We start from the raw sequence: 20480 nt of genomic DNA on the forward strand, positions 1-20480 counted from the left end.
GGGTACAGGAAATACTTCTGCTGGGCAAGGCTGTGGTTTAGTTAAAGCGGCATCTCTGGAACTTTCCGATTGGGTGACGTGATGCCAAGTTCTAGGCCATTGCTTGGGCTGATGGTGGCCGATGCTGGGGTTGGAAGTGGAAGTCCGGAGCAAGCCTTACTTTCTGTGCCTGATGAGATCGGACATGTGGCATTCATCGCACACTATTATTCTACCATCCTGACTGCTGATCCACATATCTGACCACCTACGCGTCCTACAGCTTTCGCTCTATCAAATCTGGCTGCTGATGTTGAGGGATATTCCGGCCCTCTGCGACAACACTTCTCCCTGATGACGACTCGATGATCAGCGTTGCGACACCTAGGCGCATCCTGCCTGGATGCCCGTCCTGAATCCCTTCCTGCGCGCGCTCTTTCAGAGTAGTGTGCTTGGGCATGCTTTGTCCTCCCAGCACTATGTCCTCCTCGTTCCCACCACAGAGTCACTCCTTCACGGCCAGGACCGTGATACCGGCAAGCGGTATGCGGACCAGGTCGAAGATGAAGAATTCTTGGGCAGTCATATCCTCCGCATCCCCGCTCATACAGCCGCAAAGGAAGGGAATGTCCGGGACAATCGTGGGAAGGCGAAGACGTATGCAACTGTCAATGGAAGATCAGTTATACTGAAAGAGAACATTGTGTACACCAACAAAGGGTTCAAGCAGCTCACCCAGGCATCCTTATTATCAGATCTTCTATACTATTCCCCGGCCGCTGAGACGCAACAATGGCTGGTTTACTACATTACGAAACCTCTCACAGGCGTGTTCGAGGCATTACCCTTAAAACCTGCGATACTCGGAGAGACCAAAACAATTGTTGCTCCGCCTGCCACTTCGTCTGCGGAACCAACGCCAAAGAAAAAAGACATCAAATCCTTCAACGAACTCCTCAACGGCTTTCCAATGATTGCACGCCAAATGCAGCCAGGCTTGGAGAGGCTATTCAACGAATTCGGCAAAGAACTGGGAAAACCTCTGCCTCCACCTCCCTCACGTAATTCCACGACAAATTCTCTGGACGAGACGACTCTGGTCCCCGAAAATGGGTCGATCAAGTCAAATGGCTCATTGAACTTACCCTTCAATTCTGCAGCTTATTTCGAGGACGAGGAAGATCTTATGCGACGAGCACTCGAGACCGCTGTTACCGCCGCCATCGACCTCTTTCAAGGGGTTGACAAGCAGCAGCTCTCCTACCTCGGTGCCACAACTGACTTGACCGGCCCTGACGTGGAACGATTGATCGAGCGCTACGTCGCTGAATATGTCCACGATAATCTCTTGTTCCCTCGACTTTGCTCTTTTCACAAGGCTCAAGATCAAGATCTGGATCGAAGAATACGTCAGATGGATTGTCTGGACGTGTCTCAAGTGGGTATCGCTATAGAGGACGGGAAGAAGGGGAAACGTGATCTAATCGGGCGCATCAACCGTGGAGTCGCTGTTTTCCGGAGAATGGGAGTAGCTGGTAGTCCTCAAGAGATGCTGGACATTCTGCTAGAAACCCAGAGAGTGGTGTCTGAACAAGGCGTCTCGGATGAAGAGAAGCGAATTGCATTGTTGACGATCAATGCAGACATCCTCGTGTCACTGATACTCCTGGTCGTCATACGGTCCTCAGTACGGCATCTACAAGCGAGGTTGTCCTACATGCAGCGCTTCATCTACATTGACGACGTCGAAAGCGGGGAAATTGGATATTCCTTAAGTACGCTGGAAGCAGTCTTGACCTATTTGGCAAGAGATGCTAATGGTCTACGACGGGCATCGAAACGGAACCAGATATTATGGAACGCCGTTAAGTATGGTAAGTTGGACGATGTACGATCTGTGTTCGAAGACTCGGCTATCATCAGCGACGACTTTGTGGAGGAGGCCCCTGTGATGCCGCCCCTCTCAAGGCAAACAACCCAGTCTTCATTGTCACGGCCCATAGACACCCTGTCTAGAAACAACTCGAGTGAAGGAGGTCTCGCGCATGTCTTTCCTTTCCAAGCTGTGCAGAAGAAACCATCCCTTCCGAAACAGAAGAAGAAGGTCAAGGTACAACAGCGAAGTATGTCGATATCTTCGGCGTTGTCATTTGCATCCAGAGCTGCTACGATTGAGACAACGCTCAGTGGTATTGAAGGTGATACATCCGTTGAGAACCTGGCGCAGACGCAGGATGCTGCGGGCAATTCGGTTCTTATGATGGCGGTAGAGAGCCAGAATCCACAAGCGCTGCGGTATCTGCTCAGTTTGTCCGAACATTACGGGATCAATGATATCCTAGACGATACCACGCAAGAAGGAGCCACCCTCCTGAGTGCAGCAGTTCAACATGCCAACACCGAGCTTGTCGATATCGTCCTCGACTTCGCGGAACAGCATACGGATGAAGCAAGCTTCAGAGAATACCTGGCTATCAAGGATTCTCGAGGTCGAAGTGTGGCACACTACATTTTCAACACGCCTTATCTCATCAAAAGACTCGCAAATGTGCTACCATGGCGACAGAAGGACAAGATCGGCCACACGCCTCTCTTTGCCATTTGTCGAACATACGACCATTCCGACTATGGCAGCATGGTTTCTGAAGCATTGATTGCTGCCAAAGAGTCTCAAGGCGACAACGCGCCTCTCCGCATAGAGGACCACACGGACAACAAAGGAAATTCGCTGCTGCACATCGTCAATGACGCTACCATTATGCAGAGGATCCTGCAGTATTGCGATGTCGACCTGAATGCCATGAACGACAGGAAATTCACGCCACTCATGCTTGCGAGCAAATACGGCCGAGTCGATATGGTGCGCATATTTCTGGGCGATGCCAGGATAGATCTTCACCTGCGGGAAGCGCGAGGTTTGACAGCTGTGGAACTCGCCAAAGACGATGAAGTTCGCAATCGCATCGACGATTTGACCTTGTTCTCTCCTGAAAACACAGCAGATATGACTGGCAGGATCACCGCCATCGTCAGATCGTTCTTCGTTGAGGATGGTTCAACGAGATATATCCTCAAATCGGGAGCTCCAAACCCAGCAGTCTCAAGTACGACCTACACTATCACCACGAGTCGAAGGGCATTGCAAGATTTTGAGAATCTCGCCAAGTGGCTGTCCATGGATTACCCTGCTTCGTATATGCCGACGATGCTGGCTTCGAAGTTCCGCAGTCCGTTCCAGTTGCACTCGCGGCCGTCTCGAGCTGTCCTGTACCAAGCGCAGACACACCTTGATCGATTTCTCAAGATCTTGATGAAACATCCTACTTTCTCGACGCACGAAATGCTCTGGGAATTCTTCTTGGTGCCAGACATGCTGCAGGAGCAGATGGCGGAACGGGCCAGGCTGAAAGGAGAGCTCGTTCAAGAAAAGATTGCCGATGACTATGATCCGCTGACTACGAGGGCGGATATGAATGCCGTTGAATCACTGGTTTCTCATTCACGAGAAATGGTCCGGAGAGTCAATACGAGTACCCGCGCCGTGATCAGACGGGGACATGTATATGTCCAGGCTCATGCTGACTTGGCGGAGAGCTTGAGTCTGTGCGCAGTCGCATTCGCCACGTTGGGATCGCCTGCAACGACATTGCCGAAACTGCATGTCGACACGTTTCTGAAAATTGCCACGCTGATGCACACAGAGACCGCGTCGAGTCCACTCGCCAATAACATTATGAGCCTCAGCTCGTTCCAGTCGACCATCGCTGCCGTCCAGTTGGCGTTGATGAAGCCGAGTGTTTTGATCAGTCAGATTGTGAGTCTGCAGCGGAGTACGGACAAGAACAAGGCGAATCTGATGAACGGCTCCGTCCCGCGGAAGGGGATTATGAATCTGAATTTCCCAGGCTCGGAGGAGAGTCGGGTCAAGTCGATCAAGGAGACAGAGAAGAAGGTCATGCAGGCGGAGATGGATGTCGATAGACTGGGTAAAGAACTCAGGTACACCCAGGAGATTGTGGTTGGTGAACTCGCGGGCTGGACGACATGGCGGGAGGAATGGGGGAAAGACGAGATCAAACGGCTTGCCCGCAACACAGTGATTAAGGAGAAAGAACGGCTGAAGTGCATGCAACGAGCGTTGAGGGCGTTGAAAGATGCTTGAAGCCGGGTCTGTGTATGATTGATACCCTCTTGTAAAGGTACCTGTAATGCGGGAAGTGGTATGCTGTGCTATAGACTATCTAGTGACACTGGTAGGAATGCAGTTTCCTCTCTTGCACTCGGCGTTATCATTTCGTAAGGGCCTGGGTTGTCGTGCTCGTTATCGTTGCTTTGTGGCACCTATCCCTTCGTGACCTTTTTGACTGTGCCATCCTTGTCGACGTGGATGTTCAGCCTGGGGGGTTACTGTTAGCATGTTTGGACTTGGGGTAGGTTTAGTGGTTGTTCTGACCTGTCTGGTGCGTGGTCCTGCGTCATAAAATCGCCTTCGCCAACGACACGGTGATTCTGGGGGAGGTCCTTCTTCGCGAAACTGGTTTCATTGTGGTTGTCGGACAATGTCTTGCCCATGAGCTTCGACATCCAGTCGTTGGAGCCGGAGTCGTTGCTGTTGATACCGGGGACGACGAGAGGCATTGTGATTGAGTGTTCTGTCTTGGTCTTGTAGGCTTATCTGTGAAATGGTCTGTTCGAACGAATCTTGATTTGGTTTCTGGAATTTCAGTGGAGGAGACAAGGACGAATATATAGTGATGCCTGAATTGTGTCTCGTGCCTGCTTTGAGGACATTCTGACATGACGTAGTGACGTACTCCGTACTTATCGTGGCGATACCGAGGACAAACCATCAAGTCCATGTGCTCAGCCTATTGTATGGTTTGCATGATTCGATACCTCGTGGACAGCTGATCGATCTTGACTCGAGAAAGACTAAAAAAACAGTGGTTCATGCTTTTGATTTGGTCGAGATTCATGAGAAGAATTATGTATCAAATATTGGGTTGATCAACCACACAACATGAGGCTGGACATGTTAGCAGCCATGATGCAGCTCCATCCCCTGATATAAACACATCGCTCCCCAGCGTTCAGTTCGAGACTCCCGCCAATGAGATCATGCAGATCTCGTCGCAAGTATCCCGGCTGTATAAATACATTCCATAGAAGAGTCCCATCCAGCCCTTTTGTAAACAGACCCAAGAATAAAATGCCGCGACCGAGGTGAGTTGGTCCCCAAGAGACACAAAGGAAAGGACATTGCTCGTCCCGATGATGCTCGCTAAATGCTGGCACACTTTCTGATGAACGATATCAGATGTAGTCTCTGGCTGCCTTTTGCAGTTCAATCATTCTCCATCCTCTTGTCTCCGGGTTGTTGACCTCTTCCGGCAGTCTGGTCATTCCAATGGCATATGTCACCAGTTGGACTTTATCTTCCATACCAGCGGCCAAATCATTCGTCTTCGCATTGCGATATACGTGCACTTCCTGTGTTCTGCAGGTGATGATGAACACAGGAATGTCACCTGGTTCCAATAATCGAGCATTCAGGATATCGACATGTCTGATATCCAGAATCCGTCCGTCTGATTTCAAGCCAGCTTTTGTATATTGCTCCATCAGAGCAGAATAGACCTGGAATTGTGCCGCAGATAGCCAAGTTTTGAGCACTTCCACGTCGCCCTTGACATATGCGTCCAAGACTTCGGGAAGAACATATTCGCGCAGATCTCGCAGGAAAGGCTCGAGTTGGAAGTTGGGATCCATTTCACGGAACTTCTTGATGACCATTGCGGTTTCGTTCTCGGCAAAGAAACCGGCCACCCGATCGGCAATGCCTCGAGCTGTTGATATTATGGGGTTTTCCGACTCTTCGTATGTGTTTTTCATGTTGAAAAGGCCTCGCATTAACTTGGAGTTCTCCTTCCACTGGTTCCAGGATTCTTTAAAGGCTGAATCTTTGTGGACTGTGATGTTGGTTCCAGCACTAGCAGAACGTCAGCGTTGTCAAAGCCACTCAAAGACCCTCACTTACTTGGGATCTTCCACCATTGGTTCCACGGGCTTACCACCCGCTTCTCTTAGCAGTTGAGCTTCCCTCTTCTTCCGTCGCTCTTCCTTTTCTACCCATCCACCGTATCTCGAACTGCTTCCATCATCGATAGCCTCGGATAAATCCTTGAAGGCCTTTGTCTCTCGAACTGGTCGAGTGACTTGTTCGATTCCACGACCGGTCGCGTTGACGCCTTTTCGGATGCCTTGGACCACATTACTGTCCCAGGTCCAGGCAGCGCCTTGGCCAATTGCACGACCTGTGCTCTTCAACACTTGTGACGTGCCTTTGCTGGCGGCTTCGGAGGCCTCGCGTGCCTTTCTCACAGCGTCAGATTCGGTGAACTGCTGTACAGAGCCGGATAGTTCCTTGGTAGATTCATTCCACTCCTTGGAGGCTTTGAACTCGGTCCGCAGTGTCTCCGTGAAGACCTGCCATGGTGTTTTGTCTCCATGGGGAGGTGGAGGGGGTTTATCGTCCTTTTCGCCTTTCTCGCCCTTTCTCTTCTTATCACCTTCGCCCTCCTGCTTCTCTTCACTAGACTCCTTCTCCGCCTTTTCGTCCCGCGGAGGATCTCGGACTTCTTCTTTTGATTCTTCTTTGGGCTGTGCTTGTTGGTATTGTGCTCGGGAGTTATGTAGAGATCGTAACAGAGTCTGATTCGAGGGTGTGAGTCGAGGAGAAAACGGTGTGAGGTGCTGGGAGAGTATGAGCGGCGTTGAGGGTTTGTCCGACGCTGTTAACCTTCGGTAGGCTGCTGTCCTTCCATACTGCGCCGTTCGCAGAGTGGCAAGTGAAGTGGTGGCAGTCACATATTGACGGACACCATTTACTGGTGCTCGGCGCGGTACGATCATGCCTCGAACAGAATCAGCCTCTGGCAAAACCAAATAATGTGTAGCGTAGCCAGAGAGAAAATATCTCTTGAGCTCGTATATGGTGAAGACGGAATATCACCTGGCGACAGGAAAAGTATTGTAGCCCGGCTAAGTTGCCGCATTCCGCATTCCGCGAGTATGAATTTCGACGAGCTTCATCGAGACCATTGTACTCGTGTAAGGTATTCAAGACACTCGCAGGCCGCCCTTCCAGCCACAATGGCACACACAATCCTCTCGTCTATGTGCCGGTCGTGCCGCCAGTCATACACAAAACAAGCCCGCACTGCGTTTTCAACCACAGCGCGCAGATTGGAGGAGAGAGGCGGCCTTGCGGAACGACGACGAATCCGCGTCGACCCGCCGAAAGAAGATTCCTCGTCCCTAGATCCTTTTAATGAAACGCTGCGAAAAGCCTCACCACAAAGACCACAAGCCAACATCCGCTCCGCACTCAGCCCCGAGCTGCGCAACATCGCCCGAAGTGCGCGAGACGAAGCAGCCACAAGACCGAGCGCTAGAGTCTCCGTAGACGAGCCATACCACCTAAACGTCTACGCGCACAAGCACAATGTGCACATCACTTTCACCGACCCGTCGCGGAACCCAATCATGTCTCTATCGGCCGGCAACATCGGCCTGAGGAAAGCACAGCGGGCTTCATATGATGCCGCTTTCCAGCTGGCAGCCTACACATTCCGAAAAATGGCAGAAAAGCAGTGGAGAGTGGGAGGAAAGAAGATGACGCACAATCCGATGAAGACTTTGGCCGATATTCGAAGGCCAGGTGCTATTCACGGCGGGACGGGCATCGAGGTCATTCTCAGAGGATTCGGGCCGGGTCGAGAGGCTTTTCAGAAGGCGCTGCTGGGCACGGAGGGGAGAATGATCAAGCCTTTGGTCAGTAAAGTCACGGACGGTACGAGGCTGAAGTTTGGTGGTACCAGAAGTCCGAAGGTGCGGAGATTGGGTTAAGTGGTCGTCCTGTTATTGTACAAACATTTTGGACCGTGGGAATGCGGCTGCTGCGGGAATTGCAGTACCTGAGACCGGACTGACGGGTCTTCATTGCCCGGGAGTGTCTCTAGACGACGTGCAGGATGCAATGCAGCTTTTGCATGCTAGACTGCCTGTTCAGCGAAGAATCAATGCGAAAATGAATTCTGAAGGCAGCTTTTCTGTACATCTAAAGGCCTCCAGGGGATGCTGAAAAATAGTCCCCACCACTCGCAGGACTCAGCCTCGAGGCACTTCTTTCCAGGCTTTCACCCGGTTCGACGTTCGTAGAGATCCTCAGCCCGCCCGATGTTGTTCGTTTGGGTTCTATTTGACTTGGTTCACTACCAAAGCCAACGGCAGCGATGACTCTCTTCAAGGCCTTGCCCCTTGGATCAACGCCCATCATGAATCGTGCCAGATCCGAGCACATTTCATAGTCGGAATTTTGTCGAGCCAGCCTCATCAGTCGGATCACATATTCCTCGAAATTGCTGCCGTCATGATTATCGTCCGACTCCTCGTCCTCCTCCAACCCTTGCAGGACTATAAGATATCCGCTAGCTGTCTTGAGATCTTCCAACTCCAATGCCTGCTCGAAGAGGGTGAGTGGTGGTGGGAGATGAGCAAACAATGTCTTCCACGAAGTCAGCTCGTTCTTGCGGATACATTGAACAATGGTGGAAAGATATGTCGTCGGAGGTAGGACTAGTTGTAGGAATGAAAGGACAGCAGGTAATGGCCCAGGCGAATCATCTTTGTGTTCGCCATTTCGGGTTCTTTCGACTTCATCATCGAGTACATGATGCAGGAGAATCTCGAGTGCATGGGGAAAGTATGACAGATGCTGATACTGGTTCGCCAGCCCAAAAGCAGCGGCAGTGTCGTGTTCTTCGCACAATTGGTGACGAAGGACGTAAGGCAGAAACAGTTGTGTCCTGATGCTCGATCGAAACTGTGCAAAGTTGACGTCCCTTCGCTGTAATACCTCAGACTCGATACCAAGCACGACACCCTTAGTGAGCAGGATGGAAAGCGGGTAAAAGTCGACCGAGATGGCGAGGAATGATGAGGTGCTCAGATCTCCCTCTGCGGCATGGTGAAGCAAGTCCCGCACATCAGGCCACAGCCGGAGCTGTTCGCCACTGAATATCCACAGGGAGTCTCGCATCGAATAATGGTGTTGACTTTTTAACGTGAAGGCGCCGCCGGGTGATGGTGTTGGTGGTGCAGAATCTTCAGGCTTGTCGAAGTTAAAATAGATCTGGTCGCGCATGAGGATATAGTATTCAACGTGTTGTGCAATGACGCGCATATCGTACTTCAGCTCATCTTTCTCGTTTCGTGACGATTGTAATAAGACCAACTTATCGTCAACCAGGAAAAGAACAGTGGCGTATTCGACGTCTCGAGAAGGGTCGCCGTTCCGAAGTTGCACGTCGGGGACCACCCAACTGACGGAGCGAACTCGGCTGGGTGCTCGAACAATGCCATGAAAAGCTATTTGGCCGACTTGGACGAGTTGTGCACCTCCGTCAGTTATATTCAAAATATAGTGGTAGAGGACGTTCTCGTAGGTGTATACCAGCAGTGAGTCTTCACCTGAAGGACCTACAAACACAATGGGCATGGAGAATGCTTCGCTGTGAAGTGGGAGGCGATCGAGATCGAGTTCGCGAGAGTAAAGGCGCAAATCGTAGCCAGCTGCATGTTCGGTCGCTACTGCAAGGATGTGATTGAACCAACACATCCCTCCACGTACTGCGAACGAGTTCTCGACAGCTATGTCGGCAAATGTTTTCCAGCGACCACTTTGGAGGCTGTAATGGGCGAGTCCTCGCCGGCCAGCAATGGCGACGTACCTGCCATCTTGCGAAATGACACATGATTTGATGGGCCATTGGTTGTGCAAGTAGACTGGTGGATACGGCGCGTGGTGCCAAAGGGAGGCCTCGTTGGATATGGATGTCAGATCCGGAAGTTCATGGCCACGATATACAGTGAGTTCTAGCGGCGTCTGAATGAGAGCTCGAACAAGGTTGGCGCATGAGAAGCAGCCTATAGCTGCGCTGCGCGACATCTCAAGTTTCCATATTCGGTCGTCGTCATAAGATGTGAGGAGAAGTTCGGCTCCACCGCTTATCCAGATGGCTCGCTCAACGGAGAACAGCCAGCTTTCGTTGTTGGTCTCTGCATGAGTAGGATTCATATGGAAGCTTGAAGCACCCTCCTTTCCAAACACCGACCAGGTTGACCAGCCGTGTTCGTAGCCGGCGAAGAGACAGTATCCGTCCGGTGACCACATCAAACATTTTATTGTTCCACGAGATGTTGGCGACGAGGATGCTTTGAAGGTATGAGACTGTGGAATATTGCCAACATAATCCTTTGCGGCGTAGCATATAATTTCCCCAGAGGTAGTGGCGACTGCAATTAGGGAGAACCTAGCATTGATGCTGGCAAATTTCGCTCGCGAAGAGGCCTCCGGTTTGTGGAAACAGTAGCCGTCGAAAAGTCGTGTCGAAGGTGTAGTAGAGGATCTCGATGACGGGAGTGAGTCGTCTGAAGATGCTGCCCTTGACAGCTGGGGCTTAATTCGTTGGACAGCATAAGCATGTCCATCCTGGGATAGCCACACTGATAGATTCATTGCCCGGTCGTGCACCAATGTTGCGATCGCGGAACGCTGGGTTGTCCAATCCGTCTTCGTCAACAACTGCGCGACTGCCTGAGACCCGTCCTTCTGGGTCTCCCATTTGATACATTGCACAGCCGCTGGTTTTGTTGTTGCCACAATTAGTTCTGAATCCAAGGCAATTACGGAGTTGATCCCAGCATCTATCTTGATTGCCCGGCGAAATCTGAGTAAGACTTCACCAACTCCCGCAGTCTCGTCGATACCAAAGTTTCGCATCAGGTTTTGGCGTTTCGCTTGGCTGTACCCATACTGTTGTTGCAGGACTCGTGCATTTGGGTCGACTTCGAGAGCATACGTGATCAAATAGCTTTCTCTGGTGCGAATAACGATCGTAGTCGCGTCTGGCTTGAAGACCACAGAGACATTGTGCCCATACTTCTGCAGCGACCTTGAAGATCTGGCGAGTGAGGCTAAGAGAACAACTGGGCGCGTGGACCATAGATCGAGCCTGGATTGAGTGAGGGTTGCGAAGAGATGATCACTACGTGCAGCTTGAACGTCAATGATAGAGTGTGACTGCTGGTCGATAACCCCATCGCCATCTGCTGTGTCGTCGTTGTCGTTCACTCGTGCCGTCTTCGTCTCCTGCTCACCGGCCTCTGGCGTGGGACCATGGTATGCGAAGACTTGAGGCACTCCGCATGGCCAATACATAATTTTCTTGATCAACAGTCACAACCATGTTTGGTATGTGACATCGTCTACTTTTGATGATGCCACGTGGACTGGCCAAAGAGAACAAGGAGCTGGATCATGTTGTCTCGAGGAACAGGAAGACATGCTGGCCTGACACATGGGCCCGTCAAGGTCGACGCGAACATTCATGCCAAGCCGGAGAATACTTTACATCCGAGGCCTCAAAGAAGCACTAAACAGTGCCACTCAGCCACCGCCTGGGAACCAACTACCTGATTCAACCCAGGTATAGCCTGCATGCGCCTCGTTAGTCCGGTTACTATTCAGCAGTGCCACAGAGCCTGCATGAATACCAGCACTAAGTAGCACAATGCGGACTCTACGGAATAACTCCGTGCTGCCCACGATACGTGGTCAGCTTCCTCCCCGGTGCCTCATGGTCTGCTTTGACGATATACAAGACCGCTACAAGTCTTGCGATACGAGCATTCCGATGGCGTGAATCTGACAGGGACGTCCCGACGCCACCAAAACAGAGGCACTCGATTGCCTGCAGCCATCTGATCGTACTCATAAATTGATGGGAAATATACTGCATCCAAGGAGCCATGCCGGCAGTCGCAGCAGTTCAGCCTGCTCGCGAAGGGACTTCTCTGATGATTGTAGCGTCCAGTCCTGGGACAGCTCCACGCCCACGCAACAGCGAGATCTTGGGAGCAGATCTGACAGACTATCCTCCGGCTCTGAACGATCTGTACTCCGAGAGACCGCTCGGGAAATGGCTTGACAAGGTCTTTGCGCTCGCAGACAGCATCCCAGGACTTCCACCTGCCTGGCACAACAGCCTTGACCTGAGGTCCATAGACCACTCAATGCAATTCCATCCAGGATTGCCAGATCCACATCCCCCGGGCGATCCGTATCACGACGTCTATGTGGTCAGCGTGCCGCACCGCAAATGGCCAACTTCTCTTAAGCACTGGTCGCTCTATACACAAGGATGTTTCTTCCACTTGATTCGAAAATCGGCACCGGAACTGAAGATGGAGCTGGTTGACGTGAACACCCTTGATGCAAAACTCGCCCAGCTACGCGACGAAATCCAGGGAGGTCATTTCCACAACTCCGCTATGATGGACAGACAGGCGGTGGACGGCTTACGCCCAAGCAGAACGAACCTGCCCTTGACAGCCTACCATGTAGGTCAGACTGTCTTCAACCTTGAACAACTCGAAAAGATTGCACGTTATACCATGAGCAGGATCGATACCTATAGTCTCTTCGAAAAGAATTGTCACGCCTTCACTCTATCGATGATGCGCAGGACTGTCATGACCAAGCGGGATGGAACGATCTTTACCGGGACAAAGGTCCAGATCGTCAATTGGGACATGAGACTGAAGGGTGCCGGCACAAACGCGTATGACCAGTACCTCGGGTTTTTGATATCCGGCCCCCGTCCAGGTACATCGAGCTTCCTCCCCAAAAAGACCAAGCGCGACGAGATGCTAACTATGCCTTGGATTCAGGTTTCATGCACCAGTCCCGCCTGCATTTTTTGGACTTTCCTGCAGTGCTGATATCGCAATTCAGAGAGAGGGACAGCATGGGAATGGCGACTTTATATCGAAAGGGTCCGTATGCAATAGGCGCCTTCTGTGCAAGTGGTGAGAGAACCCACTTCAACCATGCGTTGGCCACAAGCGCGAAGCAAATAGGCAATGCTGGCGTCAGACTTGGCGTTGCCGTCAAAGAATTCGCCCAAGATGTGGCGGCGGGAGAGTTTCGAGACGCTTTCGTTGGCCGAGCGGGGTCTCGTAGAGAGGCGTACATGGAGGTCTTGGATAGAAGCAGAAAAGGAGATGTCTTATCGCGCAAGTCACTTGGGTTTCATAAGTTTGTGCTCCAGATCTCTGACGGAGAAGAGACCGAACTCATAGAGCAGTTGGAGCGAAGAACGGTGTGAAACCTAGAATCTCTGGTGTTCGAACTTCACAGTAACACGTCATAGGACAGTTGTCTGGGATGCAGTATGATCCAGATTGGCCGCGACAATACCCTCTAGACTGCTGTCATTGATGTGGAAGGTCCATGTCCATCCTTGGAGGTCCGGTGAATGATTTGAGCTGTACCGCCTCCGTGACTGCCAGACTCTCGATCAAGTCCTACATCTTCAGCTTTTAACAGAGTAGCCCTTTTCAACTCTCCCCATTTCTCTAATTCCTCATGTCGAAGTTCATAAGGAAAGAAAGTAGCCCTCATGCTGGCGCCGATATGTGGGTATTGCTCCTCAACTGCAAACAGGGTATGCATGACCTTGGGCATACCGATCACCTTAACGAACTTAAGGGGAACACCAAAGGCCTGTGGCGAACGTTGCTTACCCGCAACGTAGATGTTCTGCAACATGCCAATACCGCCTACGGCAAGGAGAAACCAGGTATTCTTCTTCAGACCAGCTGCGGTGATCAGCAGTATGATCCAAAGAGCAGCAAGGAGCGTGACAACGACACGGGTATATCGAGATGCTGAGACATCCACATTGGTCTGACCAGCCGCGAGGTCTTCGAGATCCAGTCCCTTTCCCGTACCCAGGACCACAATGGCATGTTGACTACCATTACCACGGGTAAGGATGACATCCTTGTAAGAATTTCTGCGGCAGGCCCACTTTTCCTCTCGCCATTCTGAAAGACTGCCCGATGCGAATGACAGAAGGATGCCGCCAACAGTGACCAGGAGAATGCCCCAGTCGCCGAAGATGCCGCAAGGGATTGCTGCGATTCCAAGTTGGAGAACGGTAGTCGCAAAGCCAATGTAGTAAGCGAGATCGTATCCTGGACACCCAACTACCGCTGTGCCTGCTCTGTATATTGAGACACAGAGACCTGCCTGTTTTGGTCTGGGCACACTTGATCCGGAGCCCTTCTGATACTTCTCCGCCTGGTCTCTCTCTTTCTCCCAGGCAGCATCCAAAATTCCCGAAAGATGCTTTTTGATATCCTTGTCCATCCACTCCTCGTAGTCTCTCACGATCTGACCAACGATCCAGCTGCTGTTGTCTCGAACATAGCCAGACTTTGCGTTGATGACTTTGCAATTGCAATCGGGGAGCGGCATCAACTTGTTCTCACCAACAGCCGAGACAACAGCTGCAACCGCATAGGCAACCCATCCTTTAGGGCTTCTTAGTACAATTTTGGATCTTCGCGAGGTTCAGCCCAGTATCACCTACCAAATGAAAACGCAACCGGAGTTATGGAGGTTCCAGTGAGTTGGGCCAACGCACGACTGACAACGTCACCACCTAGAATTAACAGTACAGAAAAGACGTCGCCTGGATTCCTCCATTGCAACCAGAACGCATCAGAAGTCTCCGATGGTTTAAAGCTTCGTCGTACCACTTCGAAGAATACAGGAGGCATTGAATGAAGGTCAAAGACCAACAGAGTGAAGTAAGAAAAGGTGGAAGTCCATCGTAAGCATTCACAATGGACCAACAACTTGCCTCGCTAGGGATTAGCTGCAGGTTTGATGATGGGATGATCGCCGGTCTTTGTGGCGGAGGTGTCCAGGGATGCCTGGAGGATACGAGACAGGTGTGCAGGTGGCTGCATTGGGGCTGGTTTCAACCATATACGCTGCTTGAGTCTTCATTTGGGAAGGCTGACACAGACATGGCTGTGACAAGCATGTTTGCATTCTGCGGTGTAGCTGAAGATACATGTCTTCAGGACTTTCTATTCGCCGGAAGCGAGGTCTCGTCAGATGTCCATTCTGGTCTGTCCGAGAGAGTGATCATGTTTGGGTTCATCAAGATGCGATACGTGGCGTGTAGATGCCTGAGTACTGTGTGGTGAATGGATTGTTCTAGAGACAAGTCGCTTAAAGCCCCGCCAAGGATAGTTAAACATCCAAGTAAGGTAAGTACGTTAAGTTAAGTTAGATGCCTACCGTGCCTTACGACATAATTCTGTTCAAACGGTCGCCTGCATCCTGTTCTTCGCTCAATCTGCAACTCTACATTTGCAACCATGGTATGTGACGATTGTCGGTTCCGGCGACAGCTGCTAATTGACACAGTCTATTAGCGATACGAAAAAGCGCCTGGCGCTGTCCATTGTAGACTTCTTGTCAACCTCGCTCAAAGATGGCACCCTCAAAGCAGACGATGCGGACAACATTGAGATTGCCAGCAACTGTATTGCCGAAGCCTTCAAAGTCGACCCAACTGACAAGGCTGCTGTATCAGAGGCTGTTGGATCACAAAATCTCCTCAGCATCTTCTCGGTGTACGAGAAACTGAAGGGCAAGCCTTCAACTTCAGAGGCCAGCGCTCCCGCTCCGTCGAAAGCCTCCGATACCCCTTCTATCAACCCAGAAGCAGAGAAACTCAAAAGTGCAGGAAATGCTGCTATGCAACAAAAGGACTACAAGACTGCCATTGAGAAGTACACTGAAGCGATCAAATACGCCCCCACCAACCCAATCTACCTGTCCAACCGTGCCGCAGCATACTCGGCGAGCGGTGACCATGCTTCGGCGGTCAAGGATGCCGAACTGGCTGTCGCGTCCGACCCCAAGTACACAAAGGCGTGGTCGAGACTGGGACTTGCAAGATTCGCCATGGGCGACGCCAACGGGAGCGTGGAGGCATACCAACAGGGTATTGACTTTGAGGGCAATGGTGGCAGTGAGGCTATGAGGAAGGGTCTGGAGACGGCAAAGAAAGAGCTTGCTCGAATGGAGGCCGAAGAAGAGAATCTCCCTGAGGACGAGGTTGATGACGCTCCTGGAAATACCCGCGGTGGCGGGATGCCTGATCTGTCCGGTTTGGCGAGCATGCTTGGTGGTGGCGGCGGCGGCGGAGGCGCAGGAGGTGGTGGCTTCGACCTCGGAAGCATCATGAGCAACCCGATGTTTGCCTCCATGGCACAGAACCTCATGCGCAACCCTGAAGCATTGGGTGGAATTATGAACAATCCAACCATCCAGAACATGATGAACAGCCGAAGAGAAGGTGGCGGAGGAGGTGGTATGCCCGACATGAGTCAAATCCAGCAAATGATGCAAGATCCTGCCATTGCAGGCCTGTGAGTTGTCTCCTTTCGAGTCTCGACTTCTGCTAACGTATCTAGGGCACAACAATTCATGGGTGGAGGTGGTGGTGCTGGTCGAGGAGCCGGAGCTGGTCGAGGTTCAGGACAGTAATTACAGGTAATGGCGGCACGAGGCATTTGTTCCATAGTCCAGATGAAGCGACGATAAATGAGCATTTTCAAGCAAGTACTGATCTGCACCATGCATGAACCAAACTCACTACGACTGGCCAGCCTTGTTGACCCCATCTTTACCAGGCAGGCTATCCGTATTTCAAAGTCCCTATCATTTTATGCAATGGACTTTATTGACTGTCATTGATATTGATCTTTGCATAGCTTCACAAGAAGCCGGGTGAAGTCACAATGGACAGTTATCACAAGCTATCTTGCATAAGCTTAAGCCATTGCTACGTGGTCGAATCAGGTCCCAGCGGTGGAATCCAACAGCCCAACACAGCGCAGCACGTACAATGCAGGTATTCCTGCCCCTCAATGCCGGCACTTAACAAGCGCTTGTACCTACGATATGGCTGATCATGAAAGGACTGTCGCCATTTCCTCTCTCTGTTCATTCATGGTTCTGCCAGCCGACTAATATATCCGGGTGCTGAACCAGGTTTGACCAATCATTACAGCTACTAACCAACTCATTCTCTCGTTGCATACCACATGGCTTCGATCGCTGGAAAGGTCTTTGCCTTGACGGGCGCATCGTCTGGTCTAGGCTTGCATACTTGCTGTCGTCTGGCGAAGTTGAATGCTCGAGCCATATCGATTGGCGACATCAACCCAAAGTCGTTCGAGGGTGCTAGGAAGAAAATACTGGCCGTCAACCCTGACACGCAAGTCACTATGACCAAGGTAGACGTATCGTCAAGTCTGGATGTCAATGCCTGGATCAAAGATACCGTCAGTATCTTCGATGCCCTCGACGGCGCGGTGAATTGCGCTGGGGTGATCAACATGTCTGGTAGCCAAAAGACGCCTTTCTTCTTGAACGAAACCGATGAGACATGGAACAGAATACTTGGGATTAATCTGTCAGGAATGCTGTACAGCATGAGAGCGGAAGTCAAGGCCATGTCGGAATTACCCAAGGTGCCTCGAAGTATTGTCAATGTGTCAAGTGCGGCGAGCCTTTTTCACGATCCGAGCATTTTGTCATATTGTGTGACCAAGGCTGGCGTTGCCAGTTTGACGACGACCGTGTCGAAAGAATTGGGGCCTTTGGGGATCAGGCTAAACGCAGTGTCCCCTAGTGAGTCTGCGCAGCTGGCGATGAAGCAGTAAGCTGACATGTTTTAGGTGCAACAAAGACTGGAATGTCCTTAGCATGGTATAAGGATGAAGATGAGGCAGTCGCTGATATGGCTAAGCGAGGCATAACATTGCTTGAACCTGACCAAGTCTCCGACACGATCGTGTGGTTACTGAGTGAGGCATCGGATGGAATCTCGGGCGTGAACATTCCCATCGGTACAGGTGCTCCATGATGATGGAAGTCAATTATGAGCACCTTATCGTCTTTGGTTGATGACAAAGACTTGCTTTGATGGCACTATCGGCGCCCAAGAATTAGCAACCCCGCTATTGATGCCGTTCATCGGATCCAGTTCATTAAGGACAAAGGTCCACCCCTTCACCGCTGATGTCATTCCGCAGCCACGATAAACTGGTCCACCAAGGCACCAGGGTCGGTACGCAGCATTGACTGAGCGCCCTGCGACAAAATGAGGACATTCCAGAATCCTGAACAACTATGCTGACTTATAAAGGTACGACGTTACAGTCCTAGATGAGAGACAGACCTTCACTTTATTCATGATCACTATGACGAGCAGACCACAATTGCGGGTCCTTTTCTTCGACGTCTTCGGAACATGTGTAGCCCAGAGGAAGCCAGTAGCGGATGCGCTATGGAGAGCGGCTAAAGAGGCGCTGGAGTCGGATACGTCGTTGGTCAATAGTGAAGTCCGGGCCAAGGCGACTAAGATGGTATGCCCCTGCCAGTCAAGAACTTGGCCAAGATACGAATTAATCTTCTCGCAGTCCTACGAGCAGTGGTTTGAGTTCGGGGGTTCGGTGGCTGACGAAATGACATTACTTCGCGATTACTAACAAGGACAGGAATGGAACAAAGACGTCGACGTATTCACCAGCGATAGTAAAGCGAAACACGGCAACGTCGATTGGAGGGCAGTCGACAAGTATCGTTTTGAATCGCTCCACAAACTCCTCGCACAGCTCGGCTTGATCATTCCGCACGAAGATGCCAGCACCTCAGGACTTGCCGTCAAGGAGGGTTCGCTGTGGAATGAGTCGCATCTCAAAGAACTCGGCCTTGTCTGGCACCGTCTACCCCCTTGGCCCGATACCTGCCGTGGCCTGGACTTGCTCAATAAGCAATTCTCTACCGTGACACTGAGCAACACTTATAACGACTTAATGACAAACCTGGTAGCGCATAGCAGCATCCCCTTTAAGCATGTTTACACTTCCGACTTGTTCCAATCGTTCAAGCCGAACCCCAAGGTATATCTCGGAGCGGCAGAGAAGATGGGCGTGAAGCCAGAGGAGTGTGCGCTCGTGGCCGCGCACCTGAATGATCTGAAAGGTGCCAAAGCGTGCGGATTCTATGCAATATACATTGAGAGACCGTTGGAGGAGAAGACTCCGGAATTGCGAGAGCAAAATATTCCGGACATGGTGGTTAAAGAGGATGAGGATGGTTTTATTGCTTTAGCCGAGCGATTGGGGATAGAGGTTGTTTAATATGGCCACGCAAGACGAGTCTTGGAACAGCGGACATTTATCATGCATGGCCATGCGAGGCATTGCATTTAGTATAGGATTACCCCTGCTCGAAGCATGTCACATGCAAACTTGATTGGATTGAAACCCCAAATCTTGCTGTCATGCGGTGAAACCTGCACTCTCAAATGGCCAAGTATTTCCAGCAATGATGATCGTCGTAAGACACTGGCATTGAACTCTCGGAGCAGTTCATTTCTTGAATTTTGTGAGCCTTGGACGAGCCGCCCCTCGCGTTGGTAGCTAGGCAAAAGTTACAAGGGCGGGGTTGGTGGCCATCCCAAGAATAGACCCTCTTTTCGGACCTTGGAAGAACCAAGAATCTTGACATTTGGGAGGCGTGAGCTAAAGTCCAACCCTGGCAGGGAAGCTCCATCCAGGTCGGCAAGCTTGGTGGAAGAACATGTTCCGCCTAGCCTGCTAGTCATGATGAAGAGCTGCAAGATCTCAATGTAGGATTTCCACCACTGAATCTACATATATCGTTCTGAAACACCTGCCTTACCTTGTACACCTCACACAATCTTAAGCCTACCACTCCTCGGTTGCTCCGCGCATTCGTTTCGTCGTGGATCATCGTTGATCTAGGATCGGCTAGAACCGTTCTAGATGTCCCGATAGTCCGGCGCACGCAACAAATGGCGACCATCACACTCGTTCTCACTTTCCTGGCTTTCATAGCCCAGTGCTTAGCCGGGTACGTCCATGCCATGTCAATGCTAACCAGACATTACTAACTCGTTCCCAGTAACGACGGCGACTGGACAACTACAACGACGGATACTTGGTGGACACCCTCACCAACGACGACAGTCTGGTGGACACCGACAACAACATCATACTGGTCAACCTGGACGCCGACATCGACATATACATCAGAATACACGCAGCAAAATGTGATAGTTACAGTGACCTCGACACTGCCCTGTCCCGCTACCAGCACGGTCGTGACTTGGGTATGCTGCGACCAATGCGAAACGAATTGTCAGAACACGCCGACGTCGACCACCACAACTAACTGGGGAGGCGTCGGCACTGTCACAGTGACGTCGCATACTACGATCACGCCTACCACCACTACTACCACCTCCTCCTCGCAGTCGGTTGTGTACGCGACAACCACGAGCGGCAGCCTGGTCATCGTGTATGCGAGTACCGCCACAGTCGCCACAGCCGCAAGCGACACGACTGCGACACCGAGTCTCGTCTACGCTGTGAGTAGTGATGCACAGGATGGCACGACTCCGAGTCTATCGTCTTTTGCCATGGTTTTGGCCATGGTGGCTACTGTGATGATTTTGTTATGAGACCAACTGGGAGGGTAT

At 51.3% G+C, this 20480-nt stretch overlaps 11 protein-coding genes across 11 annotated transcripts; 7 read left to right on the plus strand and 4 right to left on the minus strand.

Annotated features, from left to right (window-relative positions):
* The first annotated feature begins 212 nt into the window (after window positions 1-212).
* Window positions 213-4298, plus strand: EDD37DRAFT_70574 (uncharacterized protein). Its single transcript, XM_062820202.1, has one exon. It carries the CDS (start codon window positions 383-385, stop codon window positions 4139-4141), a length of 3759 nt encoding a protein of 1252 aa, XP_062675737.1. The 5' UTR covers window positions 213-382; the 3' UTR covers window positions 4142-4298.
* A 64-nt stretch (window positions 4299-4362) lies between these two features.
* On the minus strand, window positions 4363-4729 carry EDD37DRAFT_617970 (uncharacterized protein). The gene has a single exon (XM_062815777.1). The coding sequence runs from the start codon at window positions 4615-4617 to the stop codon at window positions 4390-4392; it is 228 nt and encodes a 75-aa protein (XP_062675738.1). The 5' UTR covers window positions 4618-4729; the 3' UTR covers window positions 4363-4389.
* Window positions 4730-4886: 157 nt separating this feature from the next.
* Window positions 4887-7003, minus strand: EDD37DRAFT_70588 (mitochondrial protein-transporting ATPase). The gene is made up of 2 exons (XM_062820204.1): window positions 6017-7003; window positions 4887-5968 (listed from the first exon to the last, which is right to left on the minus strand). The coding sequence occupies exons 1-2, from the start codon at window positions 6889-6891 to the stop codon at window positions 5293-5295; spliced, it is 1551 nt and encodes a 516-aa protein (XP_062675739.1). The 5' UTR covers window positions 6892-7003; the 3' UTR covers window positions 4887-5292.
* Window positions 7004-7131: 128 nt separating this feature from the next.
* EDD37DRAFT_604725 (uncharacterized protein) lies at window positions 7132-7887 on the plus strand (the record flags this gene model as incomplete). Its single annotated transcript, XM_062814764.1, has 1 exon — window positions 7132-7887. The coding sequence occupies one exon, from the start codon at window positions 7132-7134 to the stop codon at window positions 7885-7887; it is 756 nt and encodes a 251-aa protein (XP_062675740.1).
* Window positions 7888-8098: 211 nt separating this feature from the next.
* On the minus strand, window positions 8099-11260 carry EDD37DRAFT_558239 (RIC1-domain-containing protein; the record flags this gene model as incomplete). Its single annotated transcript, XM_062813747.1, has 1 exon — window positions 8099-11260. The coding sequence occupies one exon, from the start codon at window positions 11258-11260 to the stop codon at window positions 8099-8101; it is 3162 nt and encodes a 1053-aa protein (XP_062675741.1).
* A 125-nt stretch (window positions 11261-11385) lies between these two features.
* EDD37DRAFT_70580 (uncharacterized protein) lies at window positions 11386-13063 on the plus strand. Its single transcript, XM_062820203.1, has one exon. The coding sequence runs from the start codon at window positions 11851-11853 to the stop codon at window positions 12820-12822; it is 972 nt and encodes a 323-aa protein (XP_062675742.1). The 5' UTR covers window positions 11386-11850; the 3' UTR covers window positions 12823-13063.
* EDD37DRAFT_70612 (uncharacterized protein) lies at window positions 13063-14819 on the minus strand. The gene is made up of 2 exons (XM_062820205.1): window positions 14478-14819; window positions 13063-14418 (listed from the first exon to the last, which is right to left on the minus strand). The coding sequence occupies exons 1-2, from the start codon at window positions 14665-14667 to the stop codon at window positions 13304-13306; spliced, it is 1305 nt and encodes a 434-aa protein (XP_062675743.1). The 5' UTR covers window positions 14668-14819; the 3' UTR covers window positions 13063-13303.
* Window positions 14820-15276: 457 nt separating this feature from the next.
* EDD37DRAFT_604729 (protein phosphatase) lies at window positions 15277-16453 on the plus strand (the record flags this gene model as incomplete). Its single annotated transcript, XM_062814765.1, has 3 exons — window positions 15277-15279; window positions 15326-16335; window positions 16381-16453. The coding sequence occupies 3 exons, from the start codon at window positions 15277-15279 to the stop codon at window positions 16451-16453; spliced, it is 1086 nt and encodes a 361-aa protein (XP_062675744.1).
* Window positions 16454-17013: 560 nt separating this feature from the next.
* On the plus strand, window positions 17014-17837 carry EDD37DRAFT_604730 (short chain dehydrogenase/oxidoreductase CpoX2; the record flags this gene model as incomplete). The annotated part of the gene is made up of 2 exons (XM_062814766.1): window positions 17014-17602; window positions 17650-17837. The coding sequence occupies 2 exons, from the start codon at window positions 17014-17016 to the stop codon at window positions 17835-17837; spliced, it is 777 nt and encodes a 258-aa protein (XP_062675745.1).
* A 164-nt stretch (window positions 17838-18001) lies between these two features.
* Window positions 18002-19198, plus strand: EDD37DRAFT_71105 (HAD-like domain-containing protein). Its single transcript, XM_062820207.1, has 3 exons — window positions 18002-18339; window positions 18394-18426; window positions 18472-19198. The coding sequence occupies exons 1-3, from the start codon at window positions 18166-18168 to the stop codon at window positions 19114-19116; spliced, it is 852 nt and encodes a 283-aa protein (XP_062675746.1). The 5' UTR covers window positions 18002-18165; the 3' UTR covers window positions 19117-19198.
* Window positions 19199-19793: 595 nt separating this feature from the next.
* Window positions 19794-20462, plus strand: EDD37DRAFT_645595 (uncharacterized protein; the record flags this gene model as incomplete). The annotated part of the gene is made up of 2 exons (XM_062817645.1): window positions 19794-19852; window positions 19904-20462. The coding sequence occupies 2 exons, from the start codon at window positions 19794-19796 to the stop codon at window positions 20460-20462; spliced, it is 618 nt and encodes a 205-aa protein (XP_062675747.1).
* Window positions 20463-20480: the final 18 nt, after the last annotated feature.

This window comes from Exophiala viscosa, assembly GCF_022695815.1.
Source record: "Exophiala viscosa unplaced genomic scaffold EDD37scaffold_1, whole genome shotgun sequence".
NCBI lineage: Eukaryota > Fungi > Ascomycota > Eurotiomycetes > Chaetothyriales > Herpotrichiellaceae > Exophiala > Exophiala viscosa.

Coding starts and splice junctions, on each gene's coding strand:
- EDD37DRAFT_70588 (XM_062820204.1), bottom strand. CDS start 6,891: ATGATCGTACCGCGCCGAGCACCAGTAAATGGTGTCCGTCAATATGTG. Junction 5,969..6,016: donor CCAATGGTGGAAGATCCCAA/GTAAGTGAGGGT, acceptor ACGTTCTGCTAG/TGCTGGAACCAACATCACAG.
- EDD37DRAFT_70574 (XM_062820202.1), top strand. CDS start 383: ATGCCCGTCCTGAATCCCTTCCTGCGCGCGCTCTTTCAGAGTAGTGTG.
- EDD37DRAFT_70580 (XM_062820203.1), top strand. CDS start 11,851: ATGCCGGCAGTCGCAGCAGTTCAGCCTGCTCGCGAAGGGACTTCTCTG.
- EDD37DRAFT_617970 (XM_062815777.1), bottom strand. CDS start 4,617: ATGCCTCTCGTCGTCCCCGGTATCAACAGCAACGACTCCGGCTCCAAC.
- EDD37DRAFT_70612 (XM_062820205.1), bottom strand. CDS start 14,667: ATGCCTCCTGTATTCTTCGAAGTGGTACGACGAAGCTTTAAACCATCG. Junction 14,419..14,477: donor TCCGGTTGCGTTTTCATTTG/GTAGGTGATACT, acceptor GAAGCCCTAAAG/GATGGGTTGCCTATGCGGTT.
- EDD37DRAFT_71105 (XM_062820207.1), top strand. CDS start 18,166: ATGATCACTATGACGAGCAGACCACAATTGCGGGTCCTTTTCTTCGAC. Junction 18,340..18,393: donor GGGCCAAGGCGACTAAGATG/GTATGCCCCTGC, acceptor ATCTTCTCGCAG/TCCTACGAGCAGTGGTTTGA. Junction 18,427..18,471: donor GGTTTGAGTTCGGGGGTTCG/GTGGCTGACGAA, acceptor TAACAAGGACAG/GAATGGAACAAAGACGTCGA.